Source organism: Ursus americanus, chromosome X, assembly GCF_024610735.1.
Source record: "Ursus americanus isolate L20-20 chromosome X, mUrsAme1.1.p, whole genome shotgun sequence".
In the NCBI taxonomy this organism is placed as follows: domain Eukaryota; kingdom Metazoa; phylum Chordata; class Mammalia; order Carnivora; family Ursidae; genus Ursus; species Ursus americanus.
In genome coordinates, this window is record NC_142164.1 from 74,467,549 (window position 1) to 74,488,468 (window position 20,920).

The window sequence follows — 20,920 nt, forward strand, 5'->3', positions numbered from 1 at the left end:
CCATGCAATATGTGCCCTCCTTAACACCCAAAACCAGAAAGGAGAAGGCAAGTTACATGCACTTGTATCTTTATATTGACTTTTGTATTTATTTATGAAGTTACTTGAACTAATGTTCTTTACTGCTTCAGGTGACTTTTAGTTAATGTCTCATGACCTTTCATTTTTGCCTGAATGAGTCCCTTTAGTATTTCTCGTATGGCAAGCTGGCTAGCAATGTGTTATCTCATTTTTCCCCTCCTTTATTTGAAGATGACTTGTTTTCTCTTTAATTTTTAAATGTTTATGTTGCTGAATATAGATGTGTTGTTTGAAAATCTTATTTATTAGTATTATGAATATGCCATCTTACTGCCTCTTCCCCTCTGTGGTTGAGAAATCAGTTGTTAATCTTATTGTAGATTACTTATGTATTTTGTGCTGTTTTTACCTCACTGCTTTTAAGATTTACTCTTTTTTTAGGTTTCTATGCAGAATATGATGTTTACAGGTGTGATCATATTTTAGCTTATCAAATTGGCAATCCAGTGAGATTCTTAAATATTGAGTAGTAATGTTTTTCATCAAATTGGAAAGTTTTTAGATATTATTTTTTTCAAGTGTCATTTCTTCCCACTTCTCTTTCTGTTCTCCTTCTGGGAATCCCAATATGTATATAATGATACACTTGAGAGTATTTTATAGGTCTCAGGAGCTCTGTTCATTTTTCTTCATTTTTTTCTGTCTATTCCTCAGATGGATAATCTCAGAATTCCTATCTTCAAGTCAGTTGCTTTCTTCTTCTTTCTCCTACAAAGTCCAATTAGTTGTTTAATCTTTATATTAAAAGTGTATATTAGTTATCATCACATGCCAACTCCAAAATTTGTCTTTGGTTACTTTTTTAGAACTTCCATTTCCTTATTAACATGGCTTATTTGGCTAAAAATATTCTCTTACAATCCTTCAATTCGTTAGAAGAATTCTTTCCTCATTTGAATATATTTCTTATAAATGATTTAAAATATACAGAATGAAAGTAAAGAGTTGGAAACGGATACTCCATAAAAATGGAAAGCTAAAGAAAGCTGAGGCAGCTGTAGTTATATCAGGAAAATATAGAGTTAGAATTATAGACTATAATAAGAGATAAAGAAGGCCATTAAATAATAAAAGGGCCAATCAAACAAGAGACTATAATATGAATACACTCGTATGTGGAATTTAAGAAACAAAACAGATGAACATAAGGGAAGGAAGGAAAAATAAAATAAGATGAAAACAGAGAGGGAGGCAAACCATGAGACTCTTAAGTATAGGAAACTGAGGGTTGATGGAGGGGAGGTGGGTAAGGGATTGGGGCAATTGGGTGATGGGAATTAAAGAGGGCAATTGATGTAATGAACGCTGGGTGTTATGTGCAACTGATGAATCACTAAATTCTACCTCTGAAAGTAATAATACACTACATGTTAACTAATTGAATTTAAACAGAAAAATTAAAAACATATATATAATAACGTAAATATGTATGCAGCCAACACAGGAGCACCTAAACATATATAGCAACTCTTAGGAAAACTAAAGGGAAAAATAGGTAGCAACAGAATAATAGAAACCTGGACTAATACCCCACTTACATCAATAGATATATCATCCAGACAGAAAATCCGTTCAGCGAAGTTCAACATTGTACTAGAAGTTCTAGCCTCCACAATCAGACAGGTAAAAGAAATAAAAGGCATTCAAATTGGCAAAGAAGAAGACAAACACTTTCTCTTCACAGAGATAATTTATGTGGAAAATCCAAAAGCTCCACCCAAGAATTTCTAGATCTCATACAGGAATTAAGCAATGTGGCAAGATATAAAATCAACGCACAGGAATCGGTTTCATTTCTATACACTAACAATGAGACAGAAGAAAGAGAAATTAAGGAATTAATCACATTTACATTTGCACCAAACACCACAAGATTCCTAGGTATAAACCTAACTAAACAAGTAACAGACCTGTACTCTAAAAACTATAGAACACTTATGGAAGAAATTGAAGAAGACACAAAGAAATGGTAAAACATTTCATGCTCATAGATTGGAAGAATACATATTTTTAAAATGTCTATGCTACCCAAAGCAATCTACACGTTCAATGCAATCTCTATCAAAATACCATAGACATTTTTCACAGAGCTGGAACAAACAATCCTAAAATTTGTGTGGAACCAGAAAAGACCCTGAATATCCAGGGAAATGTTGACAAATAAAACCAAAGATGTTGTCATCACAATGCCTGACTTCAAGCTATGTCAAAGCTGTAATCATCAAGACAGTATGCTATTGGCACAAAAACAGACACATAGATCAATGGAATGGAATAGAGAATCCAGAAATGGACCCTCAACTCTATCGTCCACTGATTTTCAACAAATCAGGAATGAATATGCAATGGAAAAAGAACAGTCTCTTCAATAAATCGTTCTGAGAAAATTGGACAGCCACATGCAGAAGAATGAAGCTGGACCATTCTCTTACACCATATACAAAGATAAAATCACAATGGATGAAAGACCTCAATGTGAGACAGGAATCCATCAAAATCCTAGAGGGGAACACAGGGAACAACCTCTCTGACCTCAGCTACAACAACTTCTTGCTAGACATGTCTCTAAAGGCAAGGGAAACAAAAGCAAACATGAACTATTGGGGCTTCATCAAGATAAAAAGCTTCTGCACAGCAAAGGAAACAGTCAACAAAACTAAAAGGCAACCCATGGAATGGGAGAAGATATTTGCAAATGACATATCATATTAAGGGCTAGTATTCAAGGTCTATAAAGAACTTATCGAACTCAGTACCCCAAAACCAAATAATCCCATCAAGAAATGGGCAGAGGACATGAATGGCCAACAGACACATGAGAAATGATCAACATCACTCATCATCAGGGAAATACAAATTAAAACCACAAGATACCACCTCACAGCAGTCAGAATGGCTAAAATTAACAAATCAAGAAACAACAAATGTTAGTGAGGATGCAGAGTAAGGGAAACCCTCTTACACTGTTGGTTGGAATGCAAGCTGGTGCAGCCACTCTGGAGAACAGTATGGAGGTTCCTCAAGAAGTTAAAAATAGAACTACCCTACAACTCAGCAATTACACTATTAGGTATTTACTCCAAAGATACAAATGTAGTGATCTGAAGGGGGGCCTGCACCCTGAAGTTTTTAGCAGCAATATCCACAATAGTCAAAGTATGGAAAGAGATCAGATGTCCATTGTTGGATGAATGGATAGGGAAGATGTGGTATTTAGGAATATACAATAGATTCAATGGAATATTACTCAGCCATTAGAAAGCCATTAAATCTTACCATTTATATTGATGTGGATGGAACTGGAGGGTATTATGCTTAGCGAAATAAGTCCATCAGAGAAAGACAATTGTCATATGGTTTCATTCATATTAGGAATATAAGAAACAACACTGAGGATTGTAGGGGAGGGAGGGAAAAATGGAATGGGAAGAAATCGGAAAGGGAGACAAACCATGAGAGACACTTAACTATGGGAAAGAAACTGATGGTTGCTGGAGGGGAGGTGGGAGGATGGGGTAACTGGGCAATGCGCATTAAGGAGGGCAAATGATGTGATGAGCACTGGGTGTTATATGCAACCGATGAATTACTGAACTCTACATCTGAAACTAATGATTTTTTTATATATTGGCTAATTGAATTTAAAGAAAAATAATAAATAAATAAATAAATAAATAAATAAATAAATAAAAGCTGATTCTTCAACATGATAAAATTGGCAAACCTTGAGCTAAAGAGAGAAGACTAAAATAAATAAAATTAGAAATGCAAGAGGACGTATTATAACCACTATCACAGAAATACATAGAATCATGAAAGACTACTATAAACTATTATAAGCCAACAAATTATTTAACGTAAAGAATAGGATACATTTCTAGAAACCCACAACCTACCAAGACTGTGTCAGGGAGAAAATCTGATCAGACAAATAATGAGTAAAAAGACTGAATCACTACCAAAAAACTTCCAACACAGAAAACTCCAGAACCAGATGGCTTCAATGGTGAATTCTACCAAACATTTAAATAGCACTTCACACCAGTCCTCCTCAAACTCTTGCAAAATTTCAAGGAGAAGGGAACATGCCCAAACACATTCTACAAGGCCAGAATTATTTTGAAACCAAAACCAGATAAGTATACCACAAGAAAAAAATTAATATTCCCAATGAATATAGATGTAAAAATTCTCAACAAAATATTAACAAAATGAATTGAAGAATGCATGAAAAGGATTATACACCATGTCCAAGTGTAATTTATCCCTGGGATAAAAAGATGGTACAACAAATGAAAATCAATAAATGTATTTCATCAGAAAAGGTTAAAATCATTTGATCATTTCAATACACACACAAAAAGGTATTTGACAAAATACAACATCTTTTTATGATAAAAACCACTAACAGATTTGGTATGGAAGAAACATACATCAATATAATAAAGGCCATATATGAAAAACCACATTAACATTATACTCGCCGAGGAAAAATTGAAAGCTTTTCTTTTTTTTTATAATAATTTTTTTTATCATATTATGTTAGTCACCATACAGTACATCCCTGGTTTTTGATGTAAAGTTTGATGATTCATTAGTTGCGTATAACACCCAGTGCACCATGCAATACGTGCCCTCCTTAATACCCATCACGGCCTATCCCATTCCCCCACCCCCCTCCCCTCTGAAGCCCCCAGTTTTTCTTTTAAGATCAGAAACAAGGCAAGAATGACCAATCTTACCATTCCTAGTCAATACAGTACCGGAAGTCCTAGTTAGAGCAACGATTCAAGGCAAAGAAATAAAAGGCATCCAATTTGGAAAGGAAGAAGTGAAATTGTCACTATTTGCTAATGATATGTTCATATATATATCCCCGTGTGTGTGTGTGTGTGTGTATACACACAAATCTCTTTATATATTGATATAGGTAGATATAGATATAAATGATATAGATATAGATACATGGTCTCAAATAGCCCAATAGTTTAGAGCTATTAGAGCTAATGAACAAATCCAGGGAAGCTGCAGAACACAAAATCAATGCACAAAAAACAGTAGCATTTGGGTTCTGGTACAAGATGGTGACACAGGAAGATGCTGAACTCACCTCCTCCATGGACGCACCAAATCAACACCTATTTGTAGAGCAATTCCTCCTGAAGAAAAACTAAGAGCTGACTGAACAGCCTCCAAAAAAGATGAACCCAGGGAAGTCCACAGCATAACACATTATTTAAATGTTTCATAAAACACTCAGTTACCCCATCCCCCCACCCCTCTCCCCTCAGTTTGTTTCCCAGAGTCCAGAGTCTCTCAAGGTTTGTCTCTCTCTCTGATTGCTTCCCTTTCAGTCTTCCCTCCCTTCCTCTATGGTCCTCCATGCTATTGCTTATGTTCCACATAATTGTTGAACACTACATCAAAAACTAATGATGTACTGTATGTTGGCTAATTGAACATAATGATAAAAAATAATTTAAATGTCAAAGGTTAAACATAAAGAGAGTATTTTAAAAGCAGCAAGAGGAAGTGATTAGTTATTCAGAAATGAAACCTCATAAGGCTATCAGATGATTTGTCAACAGAGACTTTGTAGGCCAGAAGAAAGTGGTATACTATAGATTAAACAAACAAACAAACAAAAAACAAAACAAAACAAAAAAACCCCACTAAAACCAAGCATTCTCTACCCTGCAAGATTATCACTCAGAATTTAGGGAGAAATAAAGAATTTTTCAGACAAACACAAGTTAAAGGAGTCCATCACCATTAAACTGGCCTTGCAAGAAATGTGAAAGGGGCTTCTTCAAATGGAAAAGTAAAGGCCATAATCGTCCATCAAAAAATTATGAATAAGATGTAAAATATGACAACATATACATAAAATGTGGAGAGGAGAGTAAAAAAGATTTTTTTTAAGAATGTGTTTGAACATAGCTGAACATCAACTTACTATAGACTGCTATGCATTAGGTTTTATATATGAAACTCATGGTAACCTAAAACCCCAAACTTATAGTAGATACACACACACACACACACACACACACACACACACACACACAAAGAAAGTTGAACATTACAAAAAATCATTAAACACTAAAAAAGAGAACAAGGGAGGAGAAAAAAGTACAAACACAACAAGAAAATAATTAACAAAATGTCGGTAAGCACATATCTATCAGGGGGAGCTAAGATGGCAGAGTAGTAGGTGGACCCTGTGCTTGCCTCACCCCTTGAACACAACTACATAAATATCAAATCATTCTGAACAACCAAGAAACTGATTTGAGGACTGACAGAACAAACTGCACAACCAGAGGGAGAGAAGAGGCCACACTGTTGAAGGAAGGTCTGGAGATGTGACTGGGGGAAAAAAAATGATTACAGATGCTGTAGAGGGAAAGTGAGCCTTGCTGGCAGAGAGAGGCAAGAGAGAGGAAGAGACAGAGATTGGAGCACACAGGAGATTGCACAAGGAAACAGTTCCCCAAAGCCACTGACTGGAAAAACTAGAGAGGCTGAGGACTGTGAGTTTTTATAGCCAGTGGAGCTCACAGACTGGAGTTTTAGAGGTACACACTGTGGCTTGTGTTGAGTCCAACAGTCATTCCAGTGGAGAAGGTGGGTGGATAACCTAGAAGCAGATGGTGGGATAGGAACTGGGAATCCCCTGGTACACACTAGGAGAGGTGTATCCCTCTTCTTGGAGTGCCTCTGGGAGAAGGGGCTTTGCCTCCCCAGGGAAAAAAGAAAAAGTGGGCACCATTATGCTCCCCTGTACCTAAGCATAGGCACAGAGACACCTGCTGAGGGTGGCTAACCTGGACACCAGATTTTTGTTGCACTTTCCTCAAAATTCTAAGCTCCTGCACAGTGGAACAATTATGCCTCTGGGATAAACCTGCACTGGCCCCAGTGCAGCAAGACCCACACCCAGAGGGTAAGCATAGGTCCATACCACACCAGGTCCCTACAGTTTGGAGTTTTAAAAGTTATCTGGCCTCTCTGTGATAAAACAGGGGTGTAATGCATTGTTGGGCAGGCAAGTAGCCTGGACACAGGGTGAAGTCAGGGATCTGAGGGAGGACTAGAACACTCAAAGGAATATTGTTCACTCTTCTGTGAGGGCTTCTGGGACAGCAGGGGGCATGAACTTGCCTCTCTGGGAACAAGCGAGAAGGTTAGCACCATTTCTCCCCCACCCTTCAGCATAAACTAAGTTCAGTAACCAGCACAGCACCAACAGTGGCAGGTTAAACCACTTACAACAAGCCCAGCCACCCTGTGCAAATGTGCCTAAGAACCAGAGCAGTGAGCCCCTCCCTGAGAAGACCATCACAAACCCATAGCACACACACCAAGTCTACTGAACATACAGTGCTGCAAAGCTTAAGTTCTAGTGGAAATACAATTGGGCTCTTTTAACAAGCAGACCAGAGCACACCTAGTTAAAACTTGCCACACTCTGGACAGGGTCCAAACACTGCCCACTGCAGGCAAGAATAAACTCTGCAGAGGACTGACCTGAGAGAAAGAACAGCCAAAGCACAACAGAAGAGTGCACACAGCCTACACCAGAAACATTTCCTGAAGCAACAGGCCCTGGACAATATATGACCCTTTCTTAATAAAGCCATTACCTCCAGGAGCAGGAAACATAAAAGGCTTTCCTAACATAGAGAAGAAGACAGAGACCTACACAAAATTTCAAGACAGAGGAATTAATCCCAAAAGAAAGAACAAGAAAAGGTTGCTGTCAGGGATACAATTGAAACAGACATAAGTAATATACCTTAACCAGATTTAAAACAACAATCATAAGGATACTAGCTGGGCTTGAGAAAAACATAGAAGACACCAGGGAGTCCCTTACTGCAGAGATAAAAGACTTAAAAACAAGTCAAACCAAAATTTTAAAAAATGCTATAATTGAGATGTGAAATCAACTGGATGTAATGACCGCAATGATGGAAGAAACATAGGAATGAATCCTTCATATAGAAGATAAACATATGGAAAATAATGAAGCTGAAAAGAAGAGGGAAAGAAATAATGGATCATGAATATAGACTTAGGAACCAGTGACTCCATAAAGGGTAATAACATTCATATCATAGGAGTTCCAGAGGAGAGAGGGAAAAAAGGGACAGAAGGTATATTTGAGGAAATTATAGTTGAAAACTTCTTTAATCTGGGGGAGGAAACAGAAATCCAAATCTGGGAGGCACAAAGAACTCCCATCAAAATCAACAAAAACAGGCCAGCACCACCACATATAGTAGTTAAATTTGCAAAATATAGAGATAACGGAAAAAATCCTAAAAGCAACAAGAGAAAAGGAGTCTCTAACTTACAAGGGAAGACAAATAATGTCAGCAACAGACCTCTGCACAGAAACTTGGTAGGCCAGAAGAAGTTGGCATGATATATTCAACATGCCGAATGGGAAGAATATGAAGCCAAGAGCCCAGCAAGCTGTCATTCAGAATAGAAGGACAAATAGAGTTTCCCAGATAACAAAAACTAAAGGAGTTCATGACCACTAAACTAGCCCTGCAAGAAATATTATAAGAGACTCATTGAGTAGGAAGGAAAGACCAAAACTGACAAAGACTAGAAAGGAAGAGTGAAATCACCAGAAACAAAAATTAAGCAAGTGATAGAATGGCACTCAATTCATATCTATCAATAATCTTTCTGAACGCAAAGGGCTAAATGCTCCAATAAAAAAACACAGGATGTCAGAATGGGTTTAAATAAAAAGACCCTCTCATGGTTACAGAAGGGAGGGGGTGGGGGGATGGGGTAACCGGGTGACGCGTGTTAAGGAGGGCACAAGTGGTGATGAGAGATGAGCACTGGGTGTTATATGCAACTAATGAATAATTGAACACTACATCAAAAACTAATGATGTACTATATGCTGGCTAATTGAATATAATAAAAAATAAATAAAGAGAAAAAAAAGACCCATCTATATGCTGCATACAAGAAACTCTACCTACATTTAAAGATACCTACAGACTAAAAGTGTGAAGATTGATAACAATTTATCATGGTAATGAATATCAAAAGAAAGCTGGAATACTTATCTCAGAAGAACTAGATTTTAAACCAAAACCTGTATGGTGTATGGTGACTAACATAATATAATAAAAAATATTATTAATTAAAAAAAAAGTGTGCATATAGACATTAAACGTGGAGAATTGCTATTTAGGAGTGGCAAAAAGTCATGAGTGTAATAGTAATTCTATATACTAATTGCCTATAGGCATCCTTTCAGTGAACTATATATACAGTTTTTCTTTTACCTATGTTATTTAATTAATGGAAATATAATTTTATGCCTAATAAACACCTCAACTTGTGTTTAAAAAAATAAAATAAAATAAACCAAAACCTGTAAGAAGAAATGGACAAGGGCAATACATCACAAAAAGGGGGCCTATCCAACAAGATTTCACAATGTAAATATTTATGCTCCCATCCTGGAGCATGCAAATATATAAAACACTTAATAACAAACACGAAGGAACTCATGATAATAACACAATTAAGGTAGAGTACTTTAACACCCCACTTAAACCAATGGACATACCCTCTCAGCAGAAAATCAACAAGGAAACAATGGCTTTCAATGACACACCGGACCAGATGGACTTAACAGATATTGTCAGAAAAATTCATCAAGAAGCAGCAGAATACAAAATCTTTTCTAGTGCACATGGGACATTCTCCAGAATACATCACTTACAGGGTCACAAATCAGGCCTTAACAAGTACAAAAATACTGAGATCACACCATGCATATTTTCCAACCACAACACCATTAAACTTGGCCAACGACAAGAAAATATCTGAACGAACACAAATTCATGAAGATTAAAGAAAATTCTACTAAATAATGAATGGGTTAACCAAGAAATTAAGTAAAAAATTTTAAAAGAGAAACAAATGAAAATAAAAAGATGACAACAACAGAAAAAATTTGGGATTCAGCAAAAGTGGTCATAAGAGGGAAGTATATAGCAATACAAGACTACCTCAAGAAGCAAGAACAACCTCAAATACACAACCTAACCTCGCACCTAAGGGAAAAAGAATGGAAGAGCAAATGAAGCCCAAAGTGAGCAGAAAAAGAATATAATAAAGATTAGAGCAGAGATAAATGATATGGACACACGAAAAAAATTTTTAAAAGGTACTAACAACTATATGCCAACTCATTAAGTAATCTGGAAGAAATGCATGCATTCCCGGACACTTACAAACTATGAAGACTGAAACAGGAAGAAAAAGACAATCTGAACAGACCAATAACCAGTAAGGAAATTGAAAAAGTAATCAAAAACCTCCCAAGAAACAATGGTCCAGGGCCAGATGGCTTCTCAGGGGAATTATACCAAATATTTACAGAAGAAATAACTAATTTACTGAAGCTGTTTCAAAAACAGAAATAGAAAGAAAACTTCCAAACTCCTTCTATGAAGACAGCATTACTTGATCCCCAAACAAGACGAAGACCCCATCAAAAAGAAGAATTACAGACCAATATCCCTGATTAACATGGATGCGAAAATACTCAACAAGATCCTAGCCAATAGGACCCAACAGTACATTAAAAGGATTATTAACCACCAACAGATGGGATTTATTGCTGGGATGCAAGGGTGGTTCAACATTCACAAATCAAACAAATGTGATACATCATGTTAACAAAAGAAGAGACAAGCACCATATGATCCTCTCAATGGATGCAGATAAAGCATTTGACAAAATACAGCATCCTTTCCTGATTAAAGTTATTCAATATATTGAGATACAGGGAACATACCTCAATATCATAAAAGCCATCTATGAAAAGCCCACAGCGAATATCATTCTCAATGTGGAAAAAATGAGAGCTTTTTCCTTAATGTCAGGAACACGACAGGGATGCCCACTCTTACTACTACTGTTCAACATAGTACTAGATATCCTAGCCTCAGCAATCAGAAAACAAAAAGAAATAAAAGACATTCAGATTGGCAAAGAAGTCAAACTCTCTCTCTCTTGGCAGATGACATGATACTTTCTGTGGAAAACCCAAAAGACTCCACCCAAAATTAGTAGAACTCATACAGAAGTTCAGCAATGTGGCAGGATACAAAATCATTGCACAGAAGTCAGTTGCATTTCTATACATTAACAATGTGACTGAAGAAAGAGAAATTAAGGAATCTATTCCATTTGCAATAGCACCAAGCACCATAAGATATCCAAGAATAAACCTTACCAAAGTGGTAAAGGATCTATAGTCTAGAAACTACAGAACACTTATGAAAGAAATTGAGGAAGACAGAAAGAGATGGAAAAACATTCCATGCTCATGGATTGGCAGAGTAAGCATTGTTAAAATGTCTATGCTGTCCAAAGCAATCTACACATTCAATGCAATACCTCTCAAAACGCCATAGACATTTTTCACAGAGCTGGAAGAAGCAATCCTAAAATTTGTATGGAACCAGAAAAGACCCCGAATCACCAGAGGAGTGTTGAAAAAGAAACCCAAAGCTGGTGACATCATGATGCCTGACTTGAAACTATATTACAAAACTATTATCATCAAGACAGCATGGCATTGGCACAAAAACAGACACATAGATCAGTGGAACAGAATACAAAACCCAGAAATGGACCCTCAACTCTACGGACCACTAATCTTTGACAAACCAAGAAGGAATATGCAATGGAAAAAAGACAGTTTCTTCAATAAATGGTGCTAGGGAAAATTGGACAGCTACATGCAGAAGAATGAAGCTGGACCATTCTCTTACAGCATACACAAAGATAAACTCACAACGGATGAAAGATCTCAATGTAAGACAAATCAAGAAGGAGATCATAGGCAATAAACTCTTCCATATTGGCTACAGTGACTTCTTTCAAGACATGTCTTTAAAGGTAAGGGAAACAAAAGCAAAACTGAACTTTTGGGACATCATCAAGATAAAAAGCTCCCGCAGAGCAAAGGAAATAGTCAACAAAACTAAGAGGCAACGCACAGAATGGGAGAAGATATTTGAAAATGACATTACAGATAAAGGGCCAATATCCAAGATCTATAAAGGACTTCTCAAAATCAACTCTCAAAAATCAAATAACCCAGTCAATAAATGGGCAATATTCATGAACAGACAATTCTCCAAAGAAGACATACAAATGGCTAACAGACACATGAGAAAATGTTCAACATCACTAGCCAGTACAGAAATACAAATTAAAACCCTATTGAGATACCACCTTCCACCAGTTAGAATGGTCAAAATTAGCAAGATAGGATACAACAAGTGTTGGCGGGGTGGTGGAGAAGGAGGAACCCTCACAGTGTTGTTGGAAATCCAAGCTGGTACAGCCACTCTGGAAAACAGTATGGAGGTTCCTCAGGACGGTAAATATAGAGCTACCATGTGATCCAGGAATTGCACTACTACAAATTTACCCCAAAGATACAGATGTAGCAAAAAGAAGGGGCACGTGCACTCTAATGTTCATTGCAACAATGTCCACAATAGCCAAACTGTGGAAGGAGCCACGATGCCCTTCAACAGAAGAATGGATAAAAAGATGTGGTACACACACACACACACACACACACACACACACACACACAGAGTGGAATATTACTTAGCCATCAGAAAGGATGAATACCCACCATTTACATCGACATGGATGGAACTGGAGGGAATTCTACTAAGTGAATAAGTCAAGCAGAGAAAGACAATTATCATATGGTTTCACTCATATGTGTAACATAAGGAACAGTGCAGAGGGAAGTGATGGAAAACTGAATGGGAAGAATTCAGAGAGGGAGACAAGCCATGAAAAAATCTGGACTCCAGGAAGCAAACTGATGGATACAGAAAGGACAACGTTCAGGGGATTGGGTAAGAGGGTTATGTGTGTTAAGGAGGGCACGTGCAGTGATGAGGACTGGGTGTTATATGTAACTAATGAATCGTTGAACAATGAAATCTTGCCATTTGCAATGATGTTACTGAAGCTAGCGTGTATTATGCTAAGAAAAATAAGTCAGAGAAAGACAAATACCATATGATTTCGCTCATGTGGAATTTAAGGAACAAAAGGGATATGCAAACAATAAAAGAGACCCTTAACTATAGAGTACGAACTCAGGGTTGCTGGGGGGGGGGGTGTTGCATGGGGGATGGGCTAAATGGATGATGGCTACTGAGGAGGGCATTTGTTGTGATGAGTACCAGGTGTTATATGTAAGTGATAAATCACTAAATTCTCCTCCTGAAACTAATATTACACTGTATGTTAACTAACTGGAATTTAAGTAAAAATTTGAAACAAAGAACAATAAAAAAGTAAAGACACATTGATCTCAGTGTTGTTTCTGCTAATGGAACTAATGGCTATTCTACAATAATCATACAGCAGGTTTGGATCACTTCTTACTAGATGTGTTGAACAGATACTTAAATGATGCCTTGATCTCTTTCTCATCACAGATGACATGATACGTTATATGGAAAACACAAAAGACTCTACCCCCAAAATACTAGAACTCATACAGAAATTCAAAGATGTGGCAGGATACAAAACCAATGCACAAAAATCAGTTGCTTTCCTATAAGCTAACAATGTAACAGTAGAAAGAGGAATTAGGGAATTGATTCCATTTACATAGCACCAAAAACCATAAGATAACTAGGAATAAACCTAACCAAAGAGGTAAAGGTTCTATACTCTAGAAACTACAGAACACTTATGAAAGGAACTGAAAACAGAAAGAGATGGAAAAACAACCCATGCTCAGATCAGAAGAATAAACATTGTTAAAATGTCTATGGTGCTCAGGGCAATCTATACTTTCAAAGTCATCCCAATCAAAATACCAATGGCATTTTTCAAAGTGCTGGAATAAACTATCCTAAAAGTTGTACAGAAGCAGAAAAGACCCCAAATAGCCAAGGAAATGATGAAAAAGAAAAACAAACCTGGGAGCATCATGTTGCCTGATTTCAAGTTATATTACAAAGCTGTGATCACCAAGACAGCATGGTACTGGCACAAAAACAGGCACATAAATCAATGGAATTGATTAGAGAGCCCAGATATGGGCCTTCAACTCTATGGTCAACTAATCTTTGGAAGAGCAGGAAAAAATATCCAATGGAAAAAAAGGCAGTATCTTCAATAAATGGTGTTCGGAAAATTGGATAGCCACATGCAGAAGAATGAGACTGGACCATTCTCTTACACCATGCACAAAGATAAACTCAAAATGGATGAAAGACCTCGATGTGAGACAGGAATCCATCAAAATCCTAGAGGAGAACATAAGCAGTAATCTCTTCAACACTGGCCACAGCAACTTCTTTCAAGACACGCCTCCAAAGCAAGGGAAACAAAAGCGAAAACAAACTATTGGGACTTCATCAAGATCAAAAGCTTCTGCACAGCCAAGGAAACAGTCAAAAAAAACCTAAGAGGCAGCCCTCGGAATGGGACCATATATTTGCAAATGACACTACAGATAAAAGACTGGTATCCAAGATCTACAAAGGACTTCTCAAACTCAACACACAAGAAACAAATAAACAATTCAAAAAATGGGCAGAAGATATGAACAGACACTTTTCCAATGAAGACATACAAATGGCTAACAGACACACGAAAGAAATGTTCAAAATCATTAGCCATCAGGGAAATTCAAATCAAAACCACATTGAGATACCACCTTCCTTTCTTTTTAAAACATGTAATATTTCAAGGCAAAATGTTCACAGCTTTTGGGTTACACATATTTTTTTTTCACATAAAGTATTCTATGTAATTGCCACCACAACCCTGTGAACTGGATAGGGAAGGCATTCATATTTTCCCCTTACATGCCAGAAGACTATATCTCAGAGAATTGAGGTGATTTGCTCAAGGCTAAACTGCCAACATTCGGCCATTCCAGGAGTCAAACCCAGATCTTCTGACTTACGATTCCTGGCTCTTTCTAATGATTTTAGCTCCCAAAACCTCAGCTGAGAGTGCACTGAACATTGCAACATTGCCCGTATCTTCAACCACTTATTGACATCCATGGTATCTCTGGAGTCACCCTGGTTTCTATGATGTATCAATTGCAGGGTGTGGGGCAAGGGTGGACATTCTCAGTGCCATACTCTAGATTATCTTTTCTTATTTCTGCATGTATTATGTTAGTTTTATGTTGTCTTGGACAGTTAACAGCACTCAGGAGACACTGGAGTTGATGGTAGGGTTCTGGAACGAGTAGGATGGATAGGGTTCTCTTTTCCATTTAGCCCATTTACCTTTTGAACAGGAATTGCCAGTGAGTCAGTAAGACGGTGGGCCTGGAGCATTATCCTCCGCTCCGTACGCTGCCAGCTTGTTTACCCCTCACAGTAGATAATGCTATCACCTTTTATAATGGGCCTGGACGGACTTTGCTGACTCAGGTTCAGCACCATTTTGTGACTAAAACAGCAGACAAAGATTTTATTTGTAAATGATAAGCCTTTTAGGGGTGCTTGGGTGGCTCAGTTGGCTAAGCATCCGACTCTTGATTTCGGCTCAGGGTCCTGAGACTGAGCCCTGCATCAGGCTCCGCACTCAGCTCTGGAACTCAGCTCAAGTCGGCTTGAGATTCTCTCTCTCCCTCCCCCCCACCCACACATTCGCTCCCTCTCTCTCTCTTAAAATCAATCAATCTTAAAAAAATAAATGATACGCCTTTTAAATGATAATGGATCAGACAGTGTACCAGAAACCTGAATTAACCTCCATTTCATTGACAGCTTTTTTAATGATAGGAATTAAATGATATGCTTTACAGGATGGATGGAGAGAAGTGCCGAGTAAATAGACAGAATCTGATGATTTCAATGAAAATAAAGGGATGGTCTCAGCAAATTAAACCTCAAATTTGAATTAGTAATTCATATCGTATTAATTTGTTTTTCACAAAGCCTTTCTTCTTGCATGAAATACACATAGACCAGGAAAGTTTAATAGAGCTCCATGATGGCTCCAAAGTACTTTCCTGTATATCATGCAAACAACAACAAGAGATTCAAGAGGGCATATTCAGTCCAACTCAGTGAATCTCATTGGTATCTTCATGCCTGGTGCCGTGCTAGCGACTGTAAGAAATTCACAGATGTAGCCACTTTGAGGGGGCAAAAGGCATATATTTAACCCACAAGCACACATTTGTGGTGGCCCTTTATACAGTCAGCACTGTTCCAGGCACCATGGTTCTCAGAGAGGAAACTGAGAGAAGAAACTCAATGTGTTCACTCTTTCATTTTTAAGATTTATTTATTTATTTGAGAGAGAGCAAGAGGAAGGGCAGAGGGAGAGGGAGAGAGAGAATCCCAAGCAGGCTCCCCGCTGAACACAGAGCCGGACCTGGAGCCCGATCTCAGGGCCCCGAGATCATGACCTGAGCTGAAATCATGTGCTGGATGCTCAACCGACTGAGCCACCTAGGTGCCCCTAAAGTGTTCAGTCTTTAGTGAGCGTTAGTGAGCTTAGAATCTAGTTGGGAATAATGGTGAGACAGAAAGCCTTCCACATTAGGGAAGAAGTAGAGTAGCCATTAATCACTGGGCCATAAGTGCAACCAGGTTTCCAAGATGAAAGAGATTGGGGTTGACCGGTGCGTTTGGAGAGGGAGCAGGAGGGGACTGCAAAACTGAGACTCGGAGGGCAGAAAGGATTTATACAGACAGAGGAGAAGAGACAAGGTATTTCTAGGAGAATGAGGAAAAAAGTGAACACGGGCACAGAGATAGGAATGAGCATGGCAAATATGGGAAGCATCAAGAAGAGCTCTCAGGACCTGAAAGAAATAACTGTTGACAATATCATAGAACTGGCCTCCTGGGACTGTGGAGCATACAGTGGACTAGGAACCAGAGGGTCTGAATTCCTGAAGGTATTATCCTGGTTCTGCATTTACTACACGGGTGGCCTTGGTTAGGTCGGTTAGAAGCTTTGGGCCCTGGTGCCCTGACCTACTCACAGTCATGTGAGGATACCGACAGTAGCCTGCTTCTCTTTCATGCTTGTTGTAAAAACCACAAGATATGAGGCCTGAAGAAGTTTTTTTTTTCTTTTATTATTTTTACGTTTTTAAAAATTCATTTATTTGGGAGAGAGAGAGCACACAAGCAGGGGGAGTGGCAGGCAGAGGGAGAGGGAGAAGCAGGCTCCCTGCTGAGCAAGGAGCCTGATGCAGGGCTCGGTCCCAGGGTCCTGGGATCGTGACCTGAGCCGAGGGCAGACACTTAACCGAATGAACCATCCAGGTGCCCCAAGAAGTGTTTTTAAAATACTAAAATAAAAATGAGGACCCCTTCTTCCATTTGGTATTACACCAGCATGGTGAAGAAATGGCTCCTGAGTCTACAGTAGGGTTTGTTTTCGAGTTGGCTGCAGGCAGAAGGTTACTGCATGTGGGGACAGGGGCTGCTGATTAGTTGATATGAAGGCAATTTTTGCCCCTGAAGAGGGGCAGGCCTGGGAGCCTGAACACAGGGGAGGCAGATCATCGATGCAAGAGGCGTTTCTTGGGTTCTCTGCTGGGTTGTATGACCTCTCTGAAAGAGGTCCCTGTTCTCTGACATCAGATGGGACAAGTGACAAAACTGTGCACGAAGGCCGGTGCGGTGTGGTGGAAAAAGACCCGGACCTGGAATGAAATCTATGTGAGATCAGAGTTTGGGGTTCACTCCATACTAAACATGTGAACTGAAGCAAGCAACTTGCTATCTCTGGGCCCCCATTCCCTCATCTGTCAAACCGAAGTAAAAACAACACCTGCCCCACTTCCTTGTAGAGTGGGTTGTTGCAAGGATCAAATGCACAACATGTGAGAGGTTTCTGTAAACATTGAAGTGGTAGGCCAACCTGGCTTATTTCGTTTTTCTTATTAAAAATGAAAAAGTAATGAATCATGGAAGAACTGGGGATGTACTGTACTGTACTGTATGGTGACTGATGTAACAAAATAAATATTAGTAAAAAAAAAAAAAAGAAAAAGAAAACTGAGTTTTCTGACCAGTTGCCATCTACTATTTTAGTGTACTCTATCATCATTTCTGAAAGGTTATATGCCAGTAGAGCTAGCTGTACCTTACCACAGTATTAACACTGTAGTTAGGCTGAATTCTTAGCGTTCCTATATAATTAAATCAGAACCCCAATTTAGGATGAAGATCACAGAGTCATAAACCATTCCGGGGGGGGGGGGAGGGGGGGAGAAGTCTGAAACTGCAGTTAAAATACAAGGCAAATTCGCTCAGTTCTATTTTACTCCACCTGACCATTTGCTTTATGTGGGCAACAACACAGAGCTCAACAAGGTTTTCGGAATGTCCCAGCTAACAAAAGTGTTCCCACTCAGCTTCACTACTCTACAACCCTAACACTAGCCTGGATAAACCTGGACTAGTTTAGCGTCCTCTCAGTACTAGCATTCTAGCCCTGTCAGGCTTCCCCAGTCCCTCCTCAGGAAAACAAAATAAAACAAACAACCCATAGTGGGCTTCTTTGATTGGGTCTTAATTTCATGTGGTTGTCATTTTGTCTCAAGTTACACAAAATGCCTCACCCACGTATAGAGCGCACAAGCAGTTGGAAGAAGAGCAGGGTTTTGTGAGAGTATTTAAGAGAGTGCCCTTAGAAGGTTGGGGATATCTCCAACAGAGAGAGAGAGGAAGAGAGAGAGAGAGAGAGATGGAAAGTGGGTTCTCTCTTCCCACCCACTCAAACAAGCAAGAGAGTCTTCAAGAAGACCACTTCCTAGAGCTTCAAATGCACCCCCTCTCCATGAGCGACCAAGAGATGCTGTGACGTGGCGCCTGGAGCTGGAGGCAGAGCGCATCCGCCCCGCCCCCCCAGCTCAAGCAGCCTCTAGGACCCCACTGAGACGTCACCGCGGCAACCACTGTTTGGTCCGCGTCCTGTTGCCCCAGGAGACGCCACAGGCCTTTCCAGGAGTCTCAAGAGGGAAGCCAGAGAGTCCTTAGCCCTGACCCACGACCCTTCCTTCCAGAGCGAGGCTCCTGCCTCCAGACCGAGCCCCTCCCCCCTCCCCCCTCCCCCCATCACCGAGGACCAAATTCCCCTCAGGTTCTCCGTGAAAGGAGAGCAAGGACAGCCTCATGAGTGAGGTGGGAGAGGTCACCGTCACGGAGGTGACCGCCTCAGTCTCCCCTCAAGCCGCGCAGAAACTCCTGGCTTCCTTGGGTGGCGGAGATCCTCCCCGGGCCCCAGTCGCAGGCAACCTCAGCGGAGATGCGACCCCCAAGACCACCGCGGCAGCAGGCGCCAAGGGAAAAGTGCCCAAAAAGGTCATCGCCAAGAGGGTGCGAGGTTCCGTCAAGTGGTTTAACGTGAAGAATGGGTACGGTTTCATCAGCAGACATGATACCCAGGAAGATGTGTTCGTTCACCAGACGGCCATCACCCGAAACAACCCTCACAAATACCAACGCAGCGTGGGCGACGGCGAGACAGTCGAGTTCGACGTGGTGCAGGGTGAGCGGGGCACCGAGGCCGCTAACGTGACCGGGCCAGCAGGTGCCCCAGTGCAGGGCAGCCGCTATGCTGCCGACCGGCCCCGCTTCCGCAGGGGCTTCTATATCCGCCGCCGCGCACCACCCCCGCGAGGTCCCAGGGGCGCTGAGGAGGACGTCGACGAAGGTGAAGCCAGTGGCGAAGGCCTCACCGAGGCCCAGGGCCAGAAGCGCCGCCTGCCCGGCGGCCCCCAAGACCAAAGGCTGGGGCGCTTCCCGCCCTCCCGCAGGGCCTCTGCCGAGTCCCGCCGCCCCTCGATCCTCGCTCCCACCAGCGGCCCGCGGCCCGCCCACCTGCCCGGGTCCGCCCCAGCCTCAAGGCCCGAGGGCGCCCCGCGGCGAGGGCCAGGCCCCAGCTACCTGCTGAGTCGCCCTAGGGGCCGAGGCACCGCCCCTGGTCCAAGACCCTCAGCGGGCATCCCTGAAAAGCTGGAAGCTGAAGACAAGGAAAGCGGGCGTGACGCCAGCGGTCCGCAGCAGAAGCCCCCGCCACGCTATGGATCCCGCCGCCCCAACAACCCACGCCGCCGTCCACAGCAGGCGCCTGGTGCCCAGGGCCAGGACATCGTGGGAGGAGAAGGCAAGATCAGGAAGAGCCCTGCTGAAACACCCGCTTCGGTTGCTTTGGCCAAGAAGAGCAGCGCCGCTGAGGAGGAGGACGCCTTGGTCGCGGATGTCCCCTCTGCCACCCAGGCCAAGTAACAACAGCCTGGCTCCCTCCCCAGGGACTCCCAGGCCTGGGCTGCAGGGAATGTCCCCTTGAGGAGATGATGCCCTTTAATGCAATACAGTCCAAACATCCACCTTGACTGTTAAATTTGTGCCCTGAGAAAAACATAACATGCCCCTTCCCCAAGGTTTGAGGATAAACTACAAGATCTAAACATTTCTAAATTCCCTCTTACCATCTGTGTTGGTAAATTCTGTACACACACACACACACACACACACACACCCATGCACACACCTATTCTTTTAAAAGATCACCAGGACCGCAGCTATTATTCTGTGTCACCCGGGGAATTAGTTGAAGTACTTATAAAAATTATTTTTATTTTTAACACACACAAAACAATGATCTGATATTGAAGATTACCTTGCATTGCTGTGTTATACTACTCACCTGAGTGGTCATTTTCTCAATAAATCATTTCATGTTACTTTTATCTGTTATTGTTGCCTGATTTTTTTAAAACGTCTTGTCAGCACATAATTGTATTAGG

The 20,920-nt window shown here is 40.6% G+C and overlaps 1 protein-coding gene across 1 annotated transcript; it reads left to right on the forward strand.

Annotated features, from left to right (window-relative positions):
* The first annotated feature begins 19,283 nt into the window (after positions 1–19,283).
* LOC123802697 (Y-box-binding protein 3-like) lies at positions 19,284–20,399 on the forward strand. Its single transcript, XM_087860393.1, has one exon. The coding sequence runs from the start codon at positions 19,284–19,286 to the stop codon at positions 20,397–20,399; it is 1,116 nt and encodes a 371-aa protein (XP_087716519.1).
* Positions 20,400–20,920: the final 521 nt, after the last annotated feature.

Bases quoted from the DNA above. Each gene is read 5' to 3' on its own strand.
- LOC123802697 (XM_087860393.1), top strand. From the start codon at position 19,284: ATGAGTGAGGTGGGAGAGGTCACCGTCACGGAGGTGACCGCCTCAGTC.